The sequence below is a fragment of the Salmo salar genome, chromosome 17 (genome assembly GCF_965601325.2).
Source record: "Salmo salar chromosome 17, fSalSal1, whole genome shotgun sequence".
Lineage (NCBI taxonomy): Eukaryota > Metazoa > Chordata > Actinopteri > Salmoniformes > Salmonidae > Salmo > Salmo salar.
Window position 1 is genome coordinate 39,317,501 of NC_138307.1, and position 22,028 is coordinate 39,339,528.

The following is a 22,028-nucleotide window of genomic DNA, read 5'->3' on the forward strand; positions in this document are numbered from 1 at the left end:
TAGGGTCCTGGTTAATAGAAGTGTACTATATAGGTGTTTAACTTCAGTCCATAGGGCCCTGGTTAATAGAAGTGTACTATATAGGTGTTTAACTTCAGTCCATAGGGTCCTGGTTAATAGAAGTGTACTATATAGGTGTTTAACTTCAGTCCATAGGGTCCTGGTTAATAGAAGTGTACTATATAGGTGTTTAACTTCAGTCCATAGGGTCCTGGTTAATAGAAGTGTACTATATAGGTGTTTAACTTCAGTCCATAGGGTCCTGGTTAATAGAAGTGTACTATATAAGTGTTTAACTTCAGTCCATAGGGTCCTGGTTAATAGAAGTGGACTATATAGGTGTTTAACTTCAGTCCATAGGGTCCTGGTTAATAGAAGTGTACTATATAAGTGTTTAACTTCAGTCCATAGGGTCCTGGTTAATAGAAGTGGACTATATAGGTGTTTAACTTCAGTCCATAGGGTCCTGGTTAATAGAAGTGTACTATATAGGTGTTTAACTTCAGTCCATAGGGTCCTGGTTAATAGAAGTGTACTATATAGGTGTTTAACTTCAGTCCATAGGGTCCTGGTTAATAGAAGTGTACTATATAGTTGCTGTTTGAGACGTGACCCAGGTTTTATTTCTGTCCTCCGTCCAGGGGGTTAAGATCGCGATCCGTTGGACAGCTCCCGAGGCCATCACCAACAGGAAGTTCTCTTCAGCCTCCGACGTCTGGAGCTACGGCATCGTCATGTGGGAAGTGATGTCGTACGGGGAGAGCCCTTACTGGGAGATGTCCAATCAGGATGTGAGTTATAATGTTCTGTTATTCCCTCTTGTCCAATCAGGATGTGAGTTCTAATGTTCTGTTATTCCCTCTTGTCCAATCAGGATGTGAGTTCTAATGTTCTGTTATTCCCTCTTGTCCAATCAGGATGTGAGTTCTAATGTTCTGTTATTCCCTCTTGTCCAATCAGGATGGGAGTTCTAATGTTCTGTTATTCCCTCTTGTCCAATCAGGATGGAAGTTCTAATGTTCTGTTATTCCCTCTTGTCCAATCAGGATGTGAGTTCTAATGTTCTGTTATTCCCTCTTGTCCAATCAGGATGTGAGTTCTAATGTTCTGTTATTCCCTCTTGTCCAATCAGGATGTGAGTTCTAATGTTCTGTTATTCCCTCTTGTCCAATCAGGATGTGAGTTATGTTCTGTTATTCCCTCTTGTCCAATCAGGATGTGAGTTATGTTCTGTTATTCCCTCTTGTCCAATCAGGATGTTAGTTATAATGTTCTGTTATTCCCTCTTGTCCAATCAGGATGTGAGTTATAATGTTCTGTTATTCCCTCTTGTCCAATCAGGATGTGAGTTATAATGTTCTGTTATTCCCTCTTGTCCAATCAGGATGGGAGTTCTAATGTTCTGTTATTCCCTCTTGTCCAATCAGGATATGAGTTCTAATGTTCTGTTATTCCCTCTTGTCCAATCAGGATGGGAGTTATGGTGTTTTTGGCCAAATCCCAAATCGACCCCTCGTCCCTCTGAGAGGAACAGGTTTTAGCGTTATGATAATAGATCTATCTTGCTCTCTGATAGGCTAGGTGGAAGTCTCCCTGTCCCCATGGGCTGTCCTGTGGTTCTATATTACAGGTGATCCTGTCTATAGAGGAGGGATACCGTCTCCCTGTCCCCATGGGCTGTCCTGTGGTTCTATATTACAGGCGATCCTGTCTATAGAGGAGGGATACCGTCTCCCTGTCCCCATGGGCTGTCCTGTGGTTCTATATTACAGGCGATCCTGTCTATAGAGGAGGGATACCGTCTCCCTGTCCCCATGGGCTGTCCTGTGGTTCTATATTACAGGTGATCCTGTCTATAGAGGAGGGATACCGTCTCCCTGTCCCCATGGGCTGTCCTTTGGTTCTATATTACAGGCGATCCTGTCTATAGAGGAGGGATACCGTCTCCCTGTCCCCATGGGCTGTCCTGTGGTTCTATATTACAGGCGATCCTGTCTATAGAGGAGGGATACCGTCTCCCTGTCCCCATGGGCTGTCCTGTGGTTCTATATTACAGGTGATCCTGTCTATAGAGGAGGGATACCGTCTCCCTGTCCCCATGGGCTGTCCTGTGGTTCTATATTACAGGCGATCCTGTCTATAGAGGAGGGATACCGTCTCCCTGTCCCCATGGGCTGTCCTGTGGTTCTATATTACAGGCGATCCTGTCTATAGAGGAGGGATACCGTCTCCCTGTCCCCATGGGCTGTCCTTTGGTTCTATATTACAGGCGATCCTGTCTATAGAGGAGGGATACCGTCTCCCTGTCCCCATGGGCTGTCCTGTGGTTCTATATTACAGGCGATCCTGTCTATAGAGGAGGGATACCGTCTCCCTGTCCCCATGGGCTGTCCTGTGGTTCTATATTACAGGTGATCCTGTCTATAGAGGAGGGATACCGTCTCCCTGTCCCCATGGGCTGTCCTGTGGTTCTATATTACAGGTGATCCTGTCTATAGAGGAGGGATACCGTCTCCCTGTCCCCATGGGCTGTCCTGTGGTTCTATATTACAGGTGATCCTGTCTATAGAGGAGGGATACCGTCTCCCTGTCCCCATGGGCTGTCCTGTGGTTCTATATTACAGGTGATCCTGTCTATAGAGGAGGGATACCGTCTCCCTGTCCCCATGGGCTGTCCTGTGGTTCTATATTACAGGTGATCCTGTCTATAGAGGAGGGATACCGTCTCCCTGTCCCCATGGGCTGTCCTGTGGTTCTATATTACAGGTGATCCTGTCTATAGAGGAGGGATACCGTCTCCCTGTCCCCATGGGCTGTCCTGTGGTTCTATATTACAGGTGATCCTGTCTATAGAGGAGGGATACCGTCTCCCTGTCCCCATGGGCTGTCCTGTGGTTCTCCACCAGTTGATGCTCCACTGTTGGCAGAAGGAGAGAGGTCAGAGACCTCACTTCAACAGCGTGGTCTCCTTCCTGGATAAACTCATCAGGAACCCCACTAGTCTACTGACACTGGTGGACAACAGGTAAACCCTGACCCCTAACATATTACCCTAACCCTTGACCCTAACCTCTGACCCTAACCCCTGACCCTTGACCCTAACCTCTGAACCTTACCCCTAACCCTTGACCCTAATATCTTACCCTAACCCCTGACCCTAACCCCTAACCCTTGACCCTAACCTCTTATCCTGACAGCTGAGCCTAACCCTTTCCCCTAACCTCTGACCCTAACCCCTGACCTTAAACCTCTGACCCTAACCTCTGACCCTGACCCTTGACCCCAACCTTAAACCCAGTAGTCAGCTATCACTAGTGGACCGTGTACACAGATAAGAACAACCAATCAACCACTCAACCACTCAACCACTCCACCACTCAACCAATCCACCACTCCACCGATCCACCGCTCCACCGCTCCACCGCTCCACCGCTCCACCGCTCCACCGCTCAACCGCTCAACCGCTCAACCGCTCAACCACTCAACCACTCAACCACTCCACCACTCCACCACTCAACCAATCCACCACTCCACCAATCCACCACTCCACCAATCCACCAATCCACCACTCCACCAATCCACCAATCCACCAATCCACCAATCAACCACTCCACCACTCCACCGATCCACCGATCCACCGCTCCACCGCTCCACCGCTCAACCGATCAACCGCTCAACCGCTCAACCACTCAACCAATCCACCAATTAACCATCTACATTTCAGTTTCCATGGATATTAAAGGGCTGTTGAATTGTATCTACTGCAGGGATGTTAACGGTTAACCGGTTAGACGCCGGAAATACGTTTGATTGGTCTATAGGTTAATTTGCATAATTACTGGAATATAATGTCTGTTAGGTGTCATGAAGAGAGGAACAGAATACAGTACATAGTCCAGTTAGAGGAACATAATACAGTACATAGTCTAGTTAGAGGAACAGAACAGGAACAGAATACAGTACATAGTCTAGTTAGAGGAACAGAATACAGTTCATAGTCTAGTTAGAGGAACAGAATACAGTTCATAGTCTAGTTAGAGGAACAGAATACAGTTCATAGTCTAGTTAGAGGAACAGAATACAGTACATAGTCTAGTTAGAGGAACAGAATACAGTTCATAGTCTAGTTAGAGGAACAGAATACAGTACATAGTCTAGTTAGAGGAACAGAATACAGTTCATAGTCTAGTTAGAGGAACAGAATACAGTACATAGTCTAGTTAGAGGAACAGAATACAGTACATAGTCTAGTTAGAGGAACAGAATACAGTTCATAGTCTAGTTAGAGGAACAGAATACAGTACATAGTCTAGTTAGAGGAACAGAATACAGTTCATAGTCTAGTTAGAGGAACAGAATACAGTACATAGTCTAGTTAGAGGAACAGAATATAGTACATAGTCTAGATAGAGGAACAGAATATAGTACATAGTCTAGTTAGAGGAACAGAATACAGTTCATAGTCTAGTTAGAGGAACAGAATACAGTACATAGTCTAGTTAGAGGAACAGAATACAGTACATAGTCTAGTTAGAGGAACAGAATACAGTTCATAGTCTAGTTAGAGGAACAGAATACAGTACATAGTCTAGTTAGAGGAACAGAATACAGTACATAGTCTAGATAGAGGAACAGAACAGGAACAGAATACAGTTCATAGTCTAGTTAGAGGAACAGAATACAGTACATAGTCTAGTTAGAGGAACAGAATACAGTACATAGTCTAGATAGAGGAACAGAATATAGTACATAGTCTAGTTAGAGGAACAGAATACAGTTCATAGTCTAGTTAGAGGAACAGAATACAGTTCATAGTCTAGTTAGAGGAACAGAATACAGTTCATAGTCTAGTTAGAGGAACAGAATACAGTTCATAGTCTAGTTAGAGGAACAGAATACAGTACATAGTCTAGATAGAGGAACAGAACAGGAACAGAATACAGTTCATAGTCTAGTTAGAGGAACAGAATACAGTTCATAGTCTAGTTAGAGGAACAGAATACAGTACATAGTCTAGTTAGAGGAACAGAATACAGTACATAGTCTAGTTAGAGGAACAGAATACAGTTCATAGTCTAGTTAGAGGAACAGACAGGAACAGAATACATTACATAGTCTAGTTAGAGGAGCAGAATACAGTTCATAGTCTAGTTAGAGGAACAGAATACAGTTCATAGTCTAGTTAGAGGAACAGAATACAGTTCATAGTCTAGTTAGAGGAACAGAATACAGTTCATAGTCTAGTTAGAGCCCAGTCATTGGTCAGCCCAGTCATTGGTCAGCTCAGTCATTGGTCAGCCCAGTCGTTGGTCAGCTCAGTCATTGGTCAGCCCAGTCATTGGTCAGCCCAGTCGCTGGTCAGCCCAGTCGCTGGTCAGCCCAGTCGTTGGTCAGCCCAGTCGTTGGTCAGCCCAGTCGCTGGTCAGCCCAGTCGCTGGTCAGCCCAGTCGCTGGTCAGCCCAGTCTCTGGTAAGCCCAGTCGTTGGTCAGCCCAGTCGTTGGTCAGCCCAGTCGCTGGTCAGCCCAGTCGTTGGTCAGCCCAGTCGTTGGTCAGCCCAGTCGTTGGTCAGCCCAGTCGTTGGTCAGCCCAGTCGCTGGTCAGCCCAGTCGCTGGTCAGCCCAGTCTCTGGTCAGCCCAGTCGTTGGTCAGCCCAGTCGCTGGTCAGCCCAGTCTCTGGTCAGCCCAGTCTCTGGTCAGCCCAGTCGTTGGTCAGCCCAGTCGTTGGTCAGCCCAGTCGTTGGACAGCCCAGTCTCTGGTCATCTCAGTCATTGGTCAACCCAGTCGTTGGTCAGCCCAGTCGTTGGTCAGCCCAGTCGTTGGTCAGCCCAGTCGCTGGTCAGCCCAGTCGTGGTCAGCCCAGTCGCTGGTCAGCCCAGTCGCTGGTCAGCCCAGTCGTTGGTCAGCCCAGTCATTGGTCAGCTCAGTCATTGGTCAGCCCAGTCATTGGTCAGCCCAGTCATTGGTCAGCCCAGTCATTGGTCAGCCCAGTCATTGGTCAGCCCAGTCATTGGTCAGCCCAGTTATTGGTCAGCCCAGTCATTGGTCAACAAATAACCTTTCTAAATACAACCGCGAGTTGAAAAGAGCCAGCATTTTTTTATTTCTCAACTGGGAATTAAAGCGCGTTTCCCATTCGCCATTCGTGTGCGTAGGCTGTAATGGGATCTTGAGGCAGTATAATTGTTTGAAACCTTGAAAAAACATTTATACTTCAGTTCAATTAATAAGGCATGTCTAGCTTCAGAGTAGCCTGGCCAATATCAATCCATGGAAACATAAGCGGTAGTTAATATGTAAAGACTTCCTCGTGGTATAAACCAGCATTTCTCTCCTGTTCTCGTCACGGTCGTGATGAAGGACGAAACGTGATTTTAACTGGCGCAACAAGCACATACACAAAACAATAGCCCACAAATGCAGGTGGGAGAAAGGGCTTCCTAAATATGATCCCCAATTAGAGGCAACGATTACCAGCTGCCTCTAATTGGGAACCATACAAAACCACCAACATAGAAATAGAATGATTAGAACACCCCCCTAGTCATGCTCTGACCTAAACACCATAGAGAACCAAGGGCGTGGCAGTTCTATTGGTTTTCATTTGTGGGGCGGCGACGTAGCCTGGTGGTAAGAGCGTTGGACTAGTAACCGCAAGGTTGTAAGTTCGAATCCCCGAGCTGATAAGGTAAAAATCTGTCGTTCTGCCCCTGAACAAGGCAGTTAACCCACTGTTCCTAGGCCGTCATTGAAAATAAGAATTTGTTCTTAACTGACTTGCCTAGTTAAATAAAGATAAAAAAATATCAACTTTCTTTTGTTGTCCAGAAGCCAAAGGCTCAATCCTGGTCGTATTATCAACCCATCCTGGTCGTATTATCAACCCATCCTGGTCATATTATCAACCCATCCTGGTCATATTATCAACCCATCCTGGTCATATTATCAACCCATCCTGGTCATATTATCAACCCATCCTGGTTATTATCAACCCATCCTGGTTATAGTATCAACCCATCCTGGTTATAGTATCAACCCATCCTGGTTATTATCAACCCATCCTGGTCATATTATCAACCCATCCTGGTCATATTATCAACCCATCCTGGTCATATTAACAACCCATCCTGGTCATATTATCAACCCATCATGGTCATATTAACAACCCATCCTGGTCATATTATCAACCCATCCTGGTTATTATCAACCCATCCTGGTTATATTATCAACCCATCCTGGTTATATTATCAACCCATCCTGGTTATATTATCAACCCATCCTGGCCATAGTATCAACCCATCCTGGCCATAGTATCAACCCATCCTGGTCATAGTATCAACCCATCCTGGTTATAGTATCAACCCATCCTGGCCATAGTATCAAACCATCCTGGCCATAGTATCAACCCATCCTGGTCATAGTATCAACCCATCCTGGTTATAGTATCAACCCATCCTGGTCATAGTATCAACCCATCCTGGTCATAGTATCAACCCATCCTGGTTATAGTATCAAACCATCCTGGTTATTATCAACCCATCCTGGTTATATTAACAACCCATCCTGGTCATATTATCAACCCATCCTGGTCATATTATCAACCCATCCTGGTTATATTATCATTCCATCCTGGTTATATTATCAACCCATCCTGGTCATATTATCAACCCATCCTGGTTATAGTATCAACCCATCCTGGTTATTATCAACCCATCCTGGTCATATTATCAACCCATCCTGGTTATAGTATCAACCCATCCTGGTTATTATCATTCCATCCTGGTTATATTATCAACCCATCCTGGTTATATTATCAACCCATCCTGGTCATATCAACCCATCCTGGTTGTTGCTATCAGGTCCATTAGTTTGTAATGGAGATTTTAATCTCTGTCACGTCTGGAATCTCTCTCGTTATATGTGCTGTTTAGAACGATGTTTTCTCACTAATTGCATTTCGGAAAATGTTTGAAAATGACTTTTTTTCTTAGCTGCTTCATTACAGGAGTTGATTGTTCAGTAGTAGACTGTAGTCTTAAGACTGTTAGCCCATAATCTTGGTATTTTTTTTTCTTCATCTTTCCATTAAAACTCTTAGTGAAACATGGCTGTTCCATCTATAGTATTTTCTGTTATTCACTTCATTTTACTGTTTTGGAAAAATGTATTGACCGGTTTAATGGGCGTCAGTTAGTTGGTGTTACGAACCGGCTCAGAGTTCGCAAAGAAAAGGGAGACAACGTGGAGACAAGGAGTATCAAAATATATATTTATTAAATAAAGTAAACTAGGTAATTAACAATGGTGTGTGTGTGTAATCAGTAGTGTAAGTGAGTGCTTGCATGCATGCATAAATGTAATAATGTAATAATAAAACTAAAAAAACAATGTGTCTGCGTGGAGAGAGTCCCCCACAATGACAGTGGAAGTGGTCTCTTTATCCTGGGACATTTCCCCATGTAGCTGACCACCCTCCCAGCTCCGCCCACCGGCATCCTAATAAGGACACAAGAGCAAAGAGAGAGAGAGAGAGAATACAGCAGACAGACCGGGAGGGTCATCACAGTTGGCATCATCCCTAATCTAATTTTATGGGGTATGACAGTCCAGGACCCATTGTCCTGGTACTGCTTCTTCATGGACCGGTGTTGTTTTTAGGTGCTAAGGGGCTAAGGGGCTAAGGGGTGTTGTTTTTAGGGCTAAGGGGCTAAGGGGCTAAGGGGTGTTGTTTTTAGGGCTAAGGGGCTAAGGGGCTAAGGGGTGTTGTTTTTAGGGCTAAGGGGCTAAGGGGCTAAGGGGTGTTGTTTTTAATGGTGAAATGGGTTGACAAGCTTCCCTTTGACTTGTAGAAGAAACGCGACTTGAAGGACTATGTTTGAGGGAGATTCTCCACTGGGCCCATATCCCATTCAAGATTTCTTGTTTTATAGTTTTTGATTATTATTATTTGTGTATTTTGTTTGCTGTTTTTGCTGCCCTGTTAGCAGCTAGTAACATAAGCATGTTGGCTGCCCTGTTAGGAGGTAGTAACACAAGCGTTTTGGCTTCACCAGCTCAGTCTCTCTCTCTCTCTCTCTCTCTCACATCTCCCTATTTACTTTCTCTCTGTAATCGACTCAGTTTTCCAGAATCACTGGAGGACATGCCGGACTACCCTCCGTTCATCTCCATCGGTGATTGGCTGGACTCCATCAAGATGAGCCAATACAAGAACCAGTTCCTGGCAGCAGGATTCACCACCCTGGACTCTGTCTCCACCATGAGTATAGAGTGAGTAGATCAGGAGATACCGGATGCTTCTCAAATAGCAACCTGGTCCCTATATTCTGATCAGAGATTATTTATTTAGTCAATATAACTTCAATCTACTGTGTATTACTGAGGTCATCTCATTTATTTATTTTGATTACATTTTTTTACAATATAAAGCCCCCCACATACTAATGACCCTCACCAACATCCACAACATCACCCTGCCCAGCCCCTCACCAACATCACCCTGCCCCTCACCAACATCACCCTGCCCCTCACCAACATCACCCTGCCCAGCCCCTCACCAACATCACCCTGCCCCTCACCAACAGTTCACCCTGCCCAGCCCCTCACTCAACATCACCCTGCCCTCGCCAACATCACCCTGCCCAGCCCCTCACTCATACAGTGTCTGTACCCTGCCCCTCACCAACAGTTAAGTTCACCTGACTCATATAGTGTCTGTACCTCCTCTAAACAGTTAACTCATATAGTGTCTGTATCTCCTCTAAACAGTTAACCTGACTCATATAGTGTCTGTATCTCCTCTAAACAGTTAACCTGACTCATATAGTGTCTGTATCTCCTCTAAACAGTTAACTCATATAGTGTCTGTATTCTCCTCTAAACAGTTAACCTGACTCATATAGTGTCTGTATCTCCTCTAAACAGTTAACCTGACTCATATAGTGTCTGTACCTCCTCTAAACAGTTAACCTGACTCATATAGTGTCTGTATCTCCTCTAAACAGTTAACCTGACTCATATAGTGTCTGTACCTCCTCTAAACAGTTAACCTGACTCATATAGTGTCTGTATCTCCTCTAAACAGTTAACTCATATAGTGTCTGTATCTCCTCTAAACAGTTAACCTGACTCATATAGTGTCTGTATCTCCTCTAAACAGTTAACCTGACTCATATAGTGTCTGTATTCTCCTCTAAACAGTTAACCTGACTCATATAGTGGTCTGTATCTCCTCTAAACAGTTAACCTGACTCATATAGTGGTCTGTATCTCCTCTAAACAGTTAACTCATATAGTGTCTGTATCTCCTCTAAACAGTTAACCTGACTCATATAGTGTCTGTATCTCCTCTAAACAGTTAACCTGACTCATATAGTGGTCTGTATCTCCTCTAAACAGTTAACCTGACTCATATAGTGTGTGTATCTCCTCTAAACAGTTAACCTGACTCATATAGTGGTCTGTATCTCCTCTAAACAGTTAACCTGACTCATATAGTGTGTGTATCTCCTCTAAACAGTTAACCTGACTCATATAGTGTCTGTACCTCCTCTAAACAGTTAACTCATATAGTGTCTGTATCTCCTCTAAACAGTTAACCTGACTCATATAGTGTCTGTATCTCCTCTAAACAGTTAACTCATATAGTGTCTGTATTCTCCTCTAAACAGTTAACCTGACTCATATAGTGTCTGTATCTCCTCTAAACAGTTAACCTGACTCATATAGTGTCTGTATCTCCTCTAAACAGTTAACCTGACTCATATAGTGTCTGTACCTCCTCTAAACAGTTAACTCATATAGTGTCTGTATCTCCTCTAAACAGTTAACCTGACTCATATAGTGTCTGTATCTCCTCTAAACAGTTAACTCATATAGTGTCTGTATTCTCCTCTAAACAGTTAACCTGACTCATATAGTGTCTGTATTCTCCTCTAAACAGTTAACCTGACTCATATAGTGTCTGTATCTCCTCTAAACAGTTAACTCATATAGTGTCTGTATCTCCTCTAAACAGTTAACCTGACTCATATAGTGTCTGTATCTCCTCTAAACAGTTAACCTGACTCATATAGTGTCTGTATCTCCTCTAAACAGTTAACCTGACTCATATAGTGTCTGTATCTCCTCTAAACAGTTAACTCATATAGTGTCTGTACCTCCTCTAAACAGTTAACCTGACTCATATAGTGTCTGTATCTCCTCTAAACAGTTAACTCATATAGTGTCTGTATCTCCTCTAAACAGTTAACCTGACTCATATAGTGTCTGTATCTCCTCTAAACAGTTAACCTGACTCATATAGTGTCTGTATCTCCTCTAAACAGTTAACCTGACTCATATAGTGACTGTATCTCCTCTAAACAGTTAACCTGACTCATATAGGGTCTGTATTCTCCTCTAAACAGTTAACCTGACTCATATAGTGTCTGTATCTCCTCTAAACAGTTAACCTGACTCATATAGTGTCTGTATCTCCTCTAAACAGTTAACCTGACTCATATAGTGTCTGTATCTCCTCTAAACAGTTAACCTGACTCATATAGTGTCTGTATCTCCTCTAAACAGTTAACCTGACTCATATAGTGTCTGTACCTCCTCTAAACAGTTAACCTGACTCATATAGTGTCTGTATTCTCCTCTAAACAGTTAACCTGACTCATATAGTGTCTGTATTCTCCTCTAAACAGTTAACCTGACTCATATAGTGTCTGTATCTCCTCTAAACAGTTAACCTGACTCATATAGTGTCTGTATCTCCTCTAAACAGTTAACCTGACTCATATAGTGTCTGTACCTCCTCTAAACAGTTAACTCATATAGTGTCTGTATCTCCTCTAAACAGTTAACCTGACTCATATAGTGTCTGTATCTCCTCTAAACAGTTAACCTGACTCATATAGTGGTCTGTATCTCCTCTAAACAGTTAACCTGACTCATATAGTGTCTGTACCTCCTCTAAACAGTTAACCTGACTCATATAGTGTCTGTATCTCCTCTAAACAGTTAACCTGACTCATATAGTGTCTGTATCTCCTCTAAACAGTTAACCTGACTCATATAGTGTCTGTATTCTCCTCTAAACAGTTAACTCATATAGTGTCTGTATCTCCTCTAAACAGTTAACTCATATAGTGTCTGTATCTCCTCTAAACAGTTAACTCATATAGTGTCTGTATCTCCTCTAAACAGTTAACTCATATAGTGTCTGTATCTCCTCTAAACAGTTAACCTGACTCATATAGTGTCTGTATCTCCTCTAAACAGTTAACCTCATATAGTGTCTGTATCTCCTCTAAACAGTTAACCTGACTCATATAGTGTCTGTATCTCCTCTAAACAGTTAACCTGACTCATATAGGGTCTGTATTCTCCTCTAAACAGTTAACCTGACTCATATAGTGTCTGTATCTCCTCTAAACAGTTAACCTGACTCATATAGTGTCTGTATCTCCTCTAAACAGTTAACCTGACTCATATAGTGTCTGTATCTCCTCTAAACAGTTAACCTGACTCATATAGTGGTCTGTATCTCCTCTAAACAGTTAACCTGACTCATATAGTGTCTGTACCTCCTCTAAACAGTTAACCTGACTCATATAGTGTCTGTATTCTCCTCTAAACAGTTAACCTGACTCATATAGTGTCTGTATTCTCCTCTAAACAGTTAACCTGACTCATATAGTGTCTGTATCTCCTCTAAACAGTTAACCTGACTCATATAGTGTCTGTATCTCCTCTAAACAGTTAACCTGACTCATATAGTGTCTGTACCTCCTCTAAACAGTTAACTCATATAGTGTCTGTATCTCCTCTAAACAGTTAACCTGACTCATATAGTGTCTGTATCTCCTCTAAACAGTTAACCTGACTCATATAGTGGTCTGTATCTCCTCTAAACAGTTAACCTGACTCATATAGTGTCTGTACCTCCTCTAAACAGTTAACCTGACTCATATAGTGTCTGTATCTCCTCTAAACAGTTAACCTGACTCATATAGTGTCTGTATCTCCTCTAAACAGTTAACCTGACTCATATAGTGTCTGTATCTCCTCTAAACAGTTAACCTGACTCATATAGTGTCTGTATCTCCTCTAAACAGTTAACCTGACTCATATAGTGTCTGTATCTCCTCTAAACAGTTAACCTGACTCATATAGTGTCTGTATCTCCTCTAAACAGTTAACTCATATAGTGTCTGTACCTCCTCTAAACAGTTAACCTGACTCATATAGTGTCTGTATCTCTTCTAAACAGTTAACTCATATAGTGTCTGTATCTCCTCTAAACAGTTAACCTGACTCATATAGTGTCTGTATCTCCTCTAAACAGTTAACCTGACTCATATAGTGTCTGTATCTCCTCTAAACAGTTAACCTGACTCATATAGTGTCTGTACCTCCTCTAAACAGTTAACCTGACTCATATAGTGTCTGTACCTCCTCTAAACAGTTAACCTGACTCATATAGTGTCTGTATCTCCTCTAAACAGTTAACCTGACTCATATAGTGTCTGTATCTCCTCTAAACAGTTAACCTGACTCATATAGTGTCTGTATCTCCTCTAAACAGTTAACCTGACTCATATAGTGTCTGTATCTCCTCTAAACAGTTAACCTGACTCATATAGTGTCTGTATCTCCTCTAAACAGTTAACCTGACTCATATAGTGTCTGTATCTCCTCTAAACAGTTAACCTGACTCATATAGTGTCTGTATCTCCTCTAAACAGTTAACCTGACTCATATAGTGGTCTGTATCTCCTCTAAACAGTTAACCTGACTCATATAGTGTCTGTATCTCCTCTAAACAGTTAACCTGACTCATATAGTGTCTGTACTTCCTCTAAACAGTTAACCTGACTCATATAGTGTCTGTATCTCCTCTAAACAGTTAACCTGACTCATATAGGGTCTGTACCTCCTCTAAACAGTTAACCTGACTCATATAGTGTCTGTATCTCCTCTAAACAGTTAACTCATATAGTGTCTGTATCTCCTCTAAACAGTTAACTCATATAGTGTCTGTATCTCCTCTAAACAGTTAACCTGACTCATATAGTGTCTGTACTCTCCTCTAAACAGTTAACCTGACTCATATAGTGTCTGTATCTCCTCTAAACAGTTCACCTGACTCATATAGTGTCTGTATCTCCTCTAAACAGTTAACTCATATAGTGTCTGTACCTCCTCTAAACAGTTAAGCTGACTCATATAGTGTCTGTATTCTCCTCTAAACAGTTAACTCATATAGTGTCTGTATCTCCTTCTAAACAGTTAACCTGACTCATATAGTGTCTGTATCTCCTCTAAACAGTTAACCTGACTCATATAGTGTCTGTATCTCCTCTAAACAGTTAACCTGACTCATATAGTGTCTGTATCTCCTCTAAACAGTTAACTCATATAGTGTCTGTACCTCCTCTAAACAGTTAACTCATATAGTGTCTGTATCTCCTCTAAACAGTTAACCTGACTCATATAGTGTCTGTATCTCCTCTAAACAGTTAACCTGACTCATATAGTGTCTGTACCTCCTCTAAACAGTTAACCTGACTCATATAGTGGTCTGTATCTCCTCTAAACAGTTAACCTGACTCATATAGTGTCTGTATCTCCTCTAAACAGTTAACCTGACTCATATAGTGTCTGTATTCTCCTCTAAACAGTTAACCTGACTCATATAGTGTCTGTATTCTCCTCTAAACAGTTAACCTGACTCATATAGTGTCTGTACCTCCTCTAAACAGTTAACCTGACTCATATAGTGTCTGTATCTCCTCTAAACAGTTAACCTGACTCATATAGTGTCTGTATCTCCTCTAAACAGTTAACTCATATAGTGTCTGTATTCTCCTCTAAACAGTTAACCTGACTCATATAGGGTCTGTATCTCCTCTAAACAGTTAACCTGACTCATATAGTGTCTGTATCTCCTCTAAACAGTTAACCTGACTCATATAGTGTCTGTATCTCCTCTAAACAGTTAACCTGACTCATATAGTGTCTGTACCTCCTCTAAACAGTTAACCTGACTCATATAGTGTTTGTATCTCCTCTAAACAGTTAACCTGACTCATATAGGGTCTGTATCTCCTCTAAACAGTTAACCTGACTCATATAGTGTCTGTATTCTCCTCTAAACAGTTAACCTGACTCATATAGTGTCTGTATCTCCTCTAAACAGTTAACCTGACTCATATAGTGTCTGTATCTCCTCTAAACAGTTAACCTGACTCATATAGTGTCTGTATCTCCTCTAAACAGTTAACTCATATAGTGTCTGTACCTCCTCTAAACAGTTAACTCATATAGTGTCTGTATCTCCTCTAAACAGTTAACCTGACTCATATAGTGTCTGTATCTCCTCTAAACAGTTAACCTGACTCATATAGTGTCTGTACCTCCTCTAAACAGTTAACCTGACTCATATAGTGGTCTGTATCTCCTCTAAACAGTTAACCTGACTCATATAGTGTCTGTATCTCCTCTAAACAGTTAACCTGACTCATATAGTGTCTGTATTCTCCTCTAAACAGTTAACCTGACTCATATAGTGTCTGTATTCTCCTCTAAACAGTTAACCTGACTCATATAGTGTCTGTACCTCCTCTAAACAGTTAACCTGACTCATATAGTGTCTGTATCTCCTCTAAACAGTTAACCTGACTCATATAGTGTCTGTATCTCCTCTAAACAGTTAACTCATATAGTGTCTGTATTCTCCTCTAAACAGTTAACCTGACTCATATAGGGTCTGTATCTCCTCTAAACAGTTAACTCATATAGTGTCTGTATCTCCTCTAAACAGTTAACCTGACTCATATAGTGTCTGTATCTCCTCTAAACAGTTAACCTGACTCATATAGTGTCTGTACCTCCTCTAAACAGTTAACCTGACTCATATAGTGTTTGTATCTCCTCTAAACAGTTAACCTGACTCATATAGGGTCTGTATCTCCTCTAAACAGTTAACCTGACTCATATAGTGTCTGTATCTCCTCTAAACAGTTAACCTGACTCATATAGTGGTCTGTATCTCCTCTAAACAGTTAACCTGACTCATATAGTGTCTGTACCTCCTCTAAACAGTTAACCTGACTCATATAGTGGTCTGTATCTCCTATAAACAGTTAACCTGACTCATATAGTGGTCTGTATCTCCTCTAAACAGTTAACTCATATAGTGTCTGTACCTCCTCTAAACAGTTAACCTTACTCATATAGTGTCTGTATCTCCTCTAAACAGTTAACCTGACTCATATCGTGTCTGTACCTCCTCTAAACAGTTAACCTGACTCATATAGTGTCTGTATCTCTTCTAAACAGTTAACTCATATAGTGTCTGTATCTCCTCTAAACAGTTAACTCATATAGTGTCTGTATTCTCCTCTAAACAGTTAACCTGACTCATATCGTGTCTGTACCTCCTCTAAACAGTTAACCTGACTCATATCGTGTCTGTATTCTCCTCTAAACAGTTAACCTGACTCATATAGTGTCTGTATCTCCTCTAAACAGTTAACCTGACTCATATAGTGTCTGTATCTCCTCTAAACAGTTAACCTGACTCATATAGTGTCTGTATCTCCTCTAAACAGTTAACCTGACTCATATCGTGTCTGTATTCTCCTCTAAACAGTTAACCTGACTCATATAGTGTCTGTATCTCCTCTAAACAGTTAACCTGACTCATATAGTGTCTGTACCTCCTCTAAACAGTTAACCTGACTCATATAGTGTCTGTATCTCCTCTAAACAGTTAACCTGACTCATATAGGGTCTGTATCTCCTCTAAACAGTTCACCTGACTCATATAGTGTCTGTATCTCCTCTAAACAGTTAACCTGACTCATATCGTGTCTGTATTCTCCTCTAAACAGTTAACCTGACTCATATAGTGTCTGTATTCTCCTCTAAACAGTTAACCTGACTCATATAGTGTCTGTACCTCCTCTAAACAGTTAACCTGACTCATATAGTGTCTGTATCTCTTGTCCTCAGTGACATCAGGCGTATCGGTGTGTCTCTGATTGGCCACCAGAGGAGGATGGTGAGCAGCATTCAGAATCTTCGTCTTCAGTTCCTCACCGTCCAACACAACGGATTCCACAACTAAACCAACCCCCCCCCCCAAGAAAAAAACCCGTCTAGGACTGCTATAGACAGACAGAGAGGCCTGGGTGTGTTCATTCGGGACACACCAAACGGAAAGAAAACAAAACTGAAACAGAGAGCGATTACCCAGAAACGCTTGCTTCTGAACTTCTAGATATTCTCTCGGCGGACTGGTGAACTGTGTTACCTCGTGGTCTACTATCATGGCGTCTATCCCTGATCCAGAAGACTTGGGGATGGAAGTAGTTTCAGCCCACGTCCTAAACAGCACCCTATTTCCCTTATGGTGCAGCGTTTAGGACAGTCACATGCGGTATGAAGCACACGGCGAGACAAGTGTACTGATGGGTCTTCCTCTAATCAAGTGGACGCAGACCGACTGAAACGGGACTCTCAGTTTAGAGACCACTACTTTTGACAAAATGGGATGATAAAATGTGTCTTATTTATTTCAGATGTTTTTGTTTCCTTGTTCATTTATCAAGCAGCAGCTCACTGGAGATTCTGACCAACTGGAATAGAAAGGATAATGTGGAGGAGATTCTGACCAACTGGAATAGAAAGGATAATGTGGAGGAGATTCTGACCAACTGGAAGATAAAGGACAATGTGGAGGAGATTCTGACCAACTGGAATAGAAAGGATAATGTGGAGGAGATTCTGACCAACTGGAAGATAAAGGACAATGTGGAGGAGATTCTGACCAACTGGAATAGAAAGGATAATGTGGAGGAGATTCTGACCAACTGGAAGATAAAGGACAATGTGGAGGAGATTCTGACCAACTGGAATAGAAAGGATAATGTGGAGGAGATTCTGATCAACTGACCAACTGGAATAGAAAGGACAATGTGGAGGAGATTCTGACCAACTGGAATAGAAAGGACAATGTGGAGGAGATTCTGACCAACTGGAATAGAAAGGACAATGCGGAGGAGATTCTGACCAACTGGAATAGAAAGGACAATGTGGAGGAGATTCTGACCAACTGGAATAGAAAGGACAATGTGGAGGAGATTCTGACCAACTGGAATAGAAAGGATAATGTGGAGGAGATTCTGACCAACTGGAATAGAAAGGATAATGTGGAGGAGATTCTGACCAACTGGAATAGAAAGGATAATGTGGAGGAGATTCTGACCAACTGGAAGATAAAGGACAATGTGGAGGAGATTCTGACCAACTGGAATAGAAAGGATAATGTGGAGGAGATTCTGACCAACTGGAAGATAAAGGACAATGTGGAGGAGATTCTGACCAACTGGAATAGAAAGGATAATGTGGAGGAGATTCTGATCAACTGACCAACTGGAATAGAAAGGACAATGTGGAGGAGATTCTGACCAACTGGAATAGAAAGGACAATGCGGAGGAGATTCTGACCAACTGGAATAGAAAGGACAATGCGGAAGAGATTCTGACCAACTGGAATAGAAAGGACAATGCGGAGGAGATTCTGACCAACTGGAATAGAAAGGACAATGTGGAGGAGATTCTGACCAACTGGAATAGAAAGGACAATGTGGAGGAGATTCTGACCAACTGGAATAGAAAGGACAATGTGGAGGAGATTCTGACCAACTGGAATAGAAAGGACAATGCGGAGGAGATTCTGACCAACTGGAATAGAAAGGACAATGCGGAGGAGATTCTGACCAACTGGAATAGAAAGGACAATGTGGAGGAGATTCTGACCAACTGGAATAGAAAGGACAATGTGGAGGAGATTCTGATCAACTGGAATAGAAAGGACAATGTGGAGGAGATTCTGACCAACTGGAATAGAAAGGACAATGTGGAGGAGATTCTGATCAACTGGAATAGAAAGGACAATGTGCAGGAGATTCTGACCAACTGGAATAGAAAGGACAATGTGGAGGAGATTCTGACCAACTGGAATAGAAAGGATAATGTGGAGGAGATTCTGACCAACTGGAATAGAAAGGATAATGTGGAGGAGATTCTGACCAACTGGAAGATAAAGGACAATGTGGAGGAGATTCTGACCAACTGGAATAGAAAGGATAATGTGGAGGAGATTCTGATCAACTGACCAACTGGAATAGAAAGGACAATGTGGAGGAGATTCTGACCAACTGGAATGGAAAGGACAATGCGGAGGAGATTCTGATCAACTGGAATAGAAAGGACAATGTGGAGGAGATTCTGACCAACTGGAATAGAAAGGACAATGCGGAGGAGATTCTGACCAACTGGAATAGAAAGGACAATGCGGAAGAGATTCTGACCAACTGGAATAGAAAGGACAATGCGGAGGAGATTCTGACCAACTGGAATAGAAAGGACAATGTGGAGGAGATTCTGACCAACTGGAATAGAAAGGACAATGTGGAGGAGATTCTGATCAACTGGAATAGAAAGGACAATGTGGAGGAGATTCTGACCAACTGGAATAGAAAGGACAATGTGGAGGAGATTCTGATCAACTGGAATAGAAAGGACAATGTGCAGGAGATTCTGACCAACTGGAATAGAAAGGACAATGTGGAGGAGATTCTGACCAACTGGAATAGAAAGGATAATGTGGAGGAGATTCTGACCAACTGGAATAGAAAGGATAATGTGGAGGAGATTCTGACCAACTGGAAGATAAAGGACAATGTGGAGGAGATTCTGACCAACTGGAATAGAAAGGATAATGTGGAGGAGATTCTGATCAACTGACCAACTGGAATAGAAAGGACAATGTGGAGGAGATTCTGACCAACTGGAATGGAAAGGACAATGCGGAGGAGATTCTGATCAACTGGAATAGAAAGGACAATGTGGAGGAGATTCTGACCAACTGGAATAGAAAGGACAATGCGGAGGAGATTCTGACCAACTGGAATAGAAAGGACAATGCGGAAGAGATTCTGACCAACTGGAATAGAAAGGACAATGTGGAGGAGATTCTGACCAACTGGAATAGAAAGGACAATGTGGAGGAGATTCTGACCAACTGGAATAGAAAGGACAATGTGGAGGAGATTCTGACCAACTGGAATAGAAAGGACAATGTGGAGGAGATTCTGATCAACTGGAATAGAAAGGACAATGTGGAGGAGATTCTGACCAACTGGAATAGAAAGGACAATGTGGAGGAGATTCTGATCAACTGACCAACTGGAATAGAAAGGACAATGTGGAGGAGATTCTGACCAACTGGAATAGAAAGGACAATGCGGAGGAGATTTTGGAGCAAAAAAGAAGACAAATGAATGTCATCTGATTTGATAAATGTATAGTCCATCATCAACCATAATATATATGAAGTATTTGTGCAAAAGTCATGTTCTGTGAAAAAAGCCTTGTTTAGTTTGATTATTCAGCCTTGTTTAGTTTGAATAGACAGCCTTGTTTAGTTTGAATAGACAGCCTTGTTTAGTTTGATTATTCAGCCTTGTTTAGTTTGAATAGACAGCCTTGTTTAGTTTGATTATTCAGCCTTGTTTAGTTTGAATAGACAGCCTTGTTTAGTTTGATTATTCAGCCTTGTTTAGTTTGAATAGACAGCCTTGTTTAGTTTGATTATTCAGCCTTGTTTAGTTTGAATAGACAGCCTTGTTTAGTTTGAATAGACAGCCTTGTTTAGTTTGATTATTCAGCCTTGTTTAGTTTGAATAGACAGCCTTGTTTAGTTTGATTATTCAGCCTTGTTTAGTTTGAATAGACAGCCTTGTTTAGTTTCAATAGACAGCCTTGTTTAGTTTGATTATTCAGCCTTGTTTAGTTTGATTATTCAGCCTTGTTTAGTTTGAATAGACAGCCTTGTTTAGTTTGAATAGACAGCCTTGTTTAGTTTGAATAGACAGCCTTGTTTAGTTTGAATAGACAGCCTTGTTTAGTTTGAATAGACAGCCTTGTTTAGTTTGAATAGACAGCCTTGTTTAGTTTGAATAGACAGCCTTGTTTAGTTTGAATAGACAGCCTTGTTTAGTTTGATTATTCAGCCTTGTTTAGTTTGAATAGACAGCCTTGTTTAGTTTTCATCCACAATCTATATCTTCACTCAGCAATATGCAGTCTCCTTAGTTGACTGACTGACAGTCTGTTTCTGCTATGTCACGCTTCGTCACTCATTGCCCTGCCTTGTTTGGCTTGACAAGGACAAAGTAGTCAAGGGCACCAACAGATTTGGGACCAGGCTACAGTTTCCTCACTTTATAAAACACGAAGAAGAGTGCAGCTCAACTCCACAACAAATCACCAACCGAAAACAACCTCAAGACGTGTACCATAAGAAACACTTTACTTTGACTGCAGTACAATCCATAGTGCTTGAGCATCTAGATCAGGGATCTCCAGCCCTGTTCCTGGAGTACATACCTTCCTGTAGGTTTACACTCCAACCCTGTTCCTGGAGGTTTTAACTCCAACCCTGTTCCTGGAGAGATACCCCTCCTGGAGGTTTTAACTCTAACCCTGTTCCTGGAGAGATACCCCTCCTGTAGGTTTTAACTCCAACCCTGTTCCTGGAGAGATACCCTCCTGTAGGTTTTAACTCCAACCCTGTTCCTGGAGGTTTTAACTCCAACCCTGTTCCTGGAGAGATACCCCTCCTGTAGGTTTTAACTCCAACCCTGTTCCTGGAGAGATACCCCTCCTGTAGGTTTTAACTCCAACCCTGTTCCTGGAGAGATACCCTCCTGTAGGTTTTAACTCCAACCCTGTTCCTGGAGAGATACCCCTCCTGTAGGTTTTAACTCCAGCCCTGTTCCTGGAGAGATACCCTCCTGTAGGTTTTAACTCCAACCCTGTTCCTGGAGAGATACCCCTCCTGTAGGTTTACACTCCAACCCTGTTCCTGGAGAGATACCCTCCTGGAGGTTTTAACTCCAACCCTGTTCCTGGAGAGATACCCCTCCTGTAGGTTTTAACTCCAACCCTGTTCCTGGAGAGATACCCTCC

The 22,028-nt window shown here is 42.1% G+C and overlaps 1 protein-coding gene across 1 annotated transcript in view; it reads left to right on the plus strand.

Annotated features, from left to right (window-relative positions):
- Window positions 1-17,127, plus strand: part of LOC106575017 (ephrin type-A receptor 6) — a 163,223-nt gene extending 146,096 nt beyond the window's left edge. Inside the window, exons 16-19 of the mRNA XM_082963318.1 lie at window positions 642-791; window positions 2,838-3,025; window positions 9,120-9,269; window positions 17,004-17,127. Of these exons, the coding sequence (XP_082819444.1) occupies window positions 642-791; window positions 2,838-3,025; window positions 9,120-9,269; window positions 17,004-17,118 (603 nt within the window). The 3' untranslated portion in view covers window positions 17,119-17,127. The remainder of the gene's footprint in view (window positions 1-641; window positions 792-2,837; window positions 3,026-9,119; window positions 9,270-17,003) is intronic.
- Window positions 17,128-22,028: the final 4,901 nt, after the last annotated feature.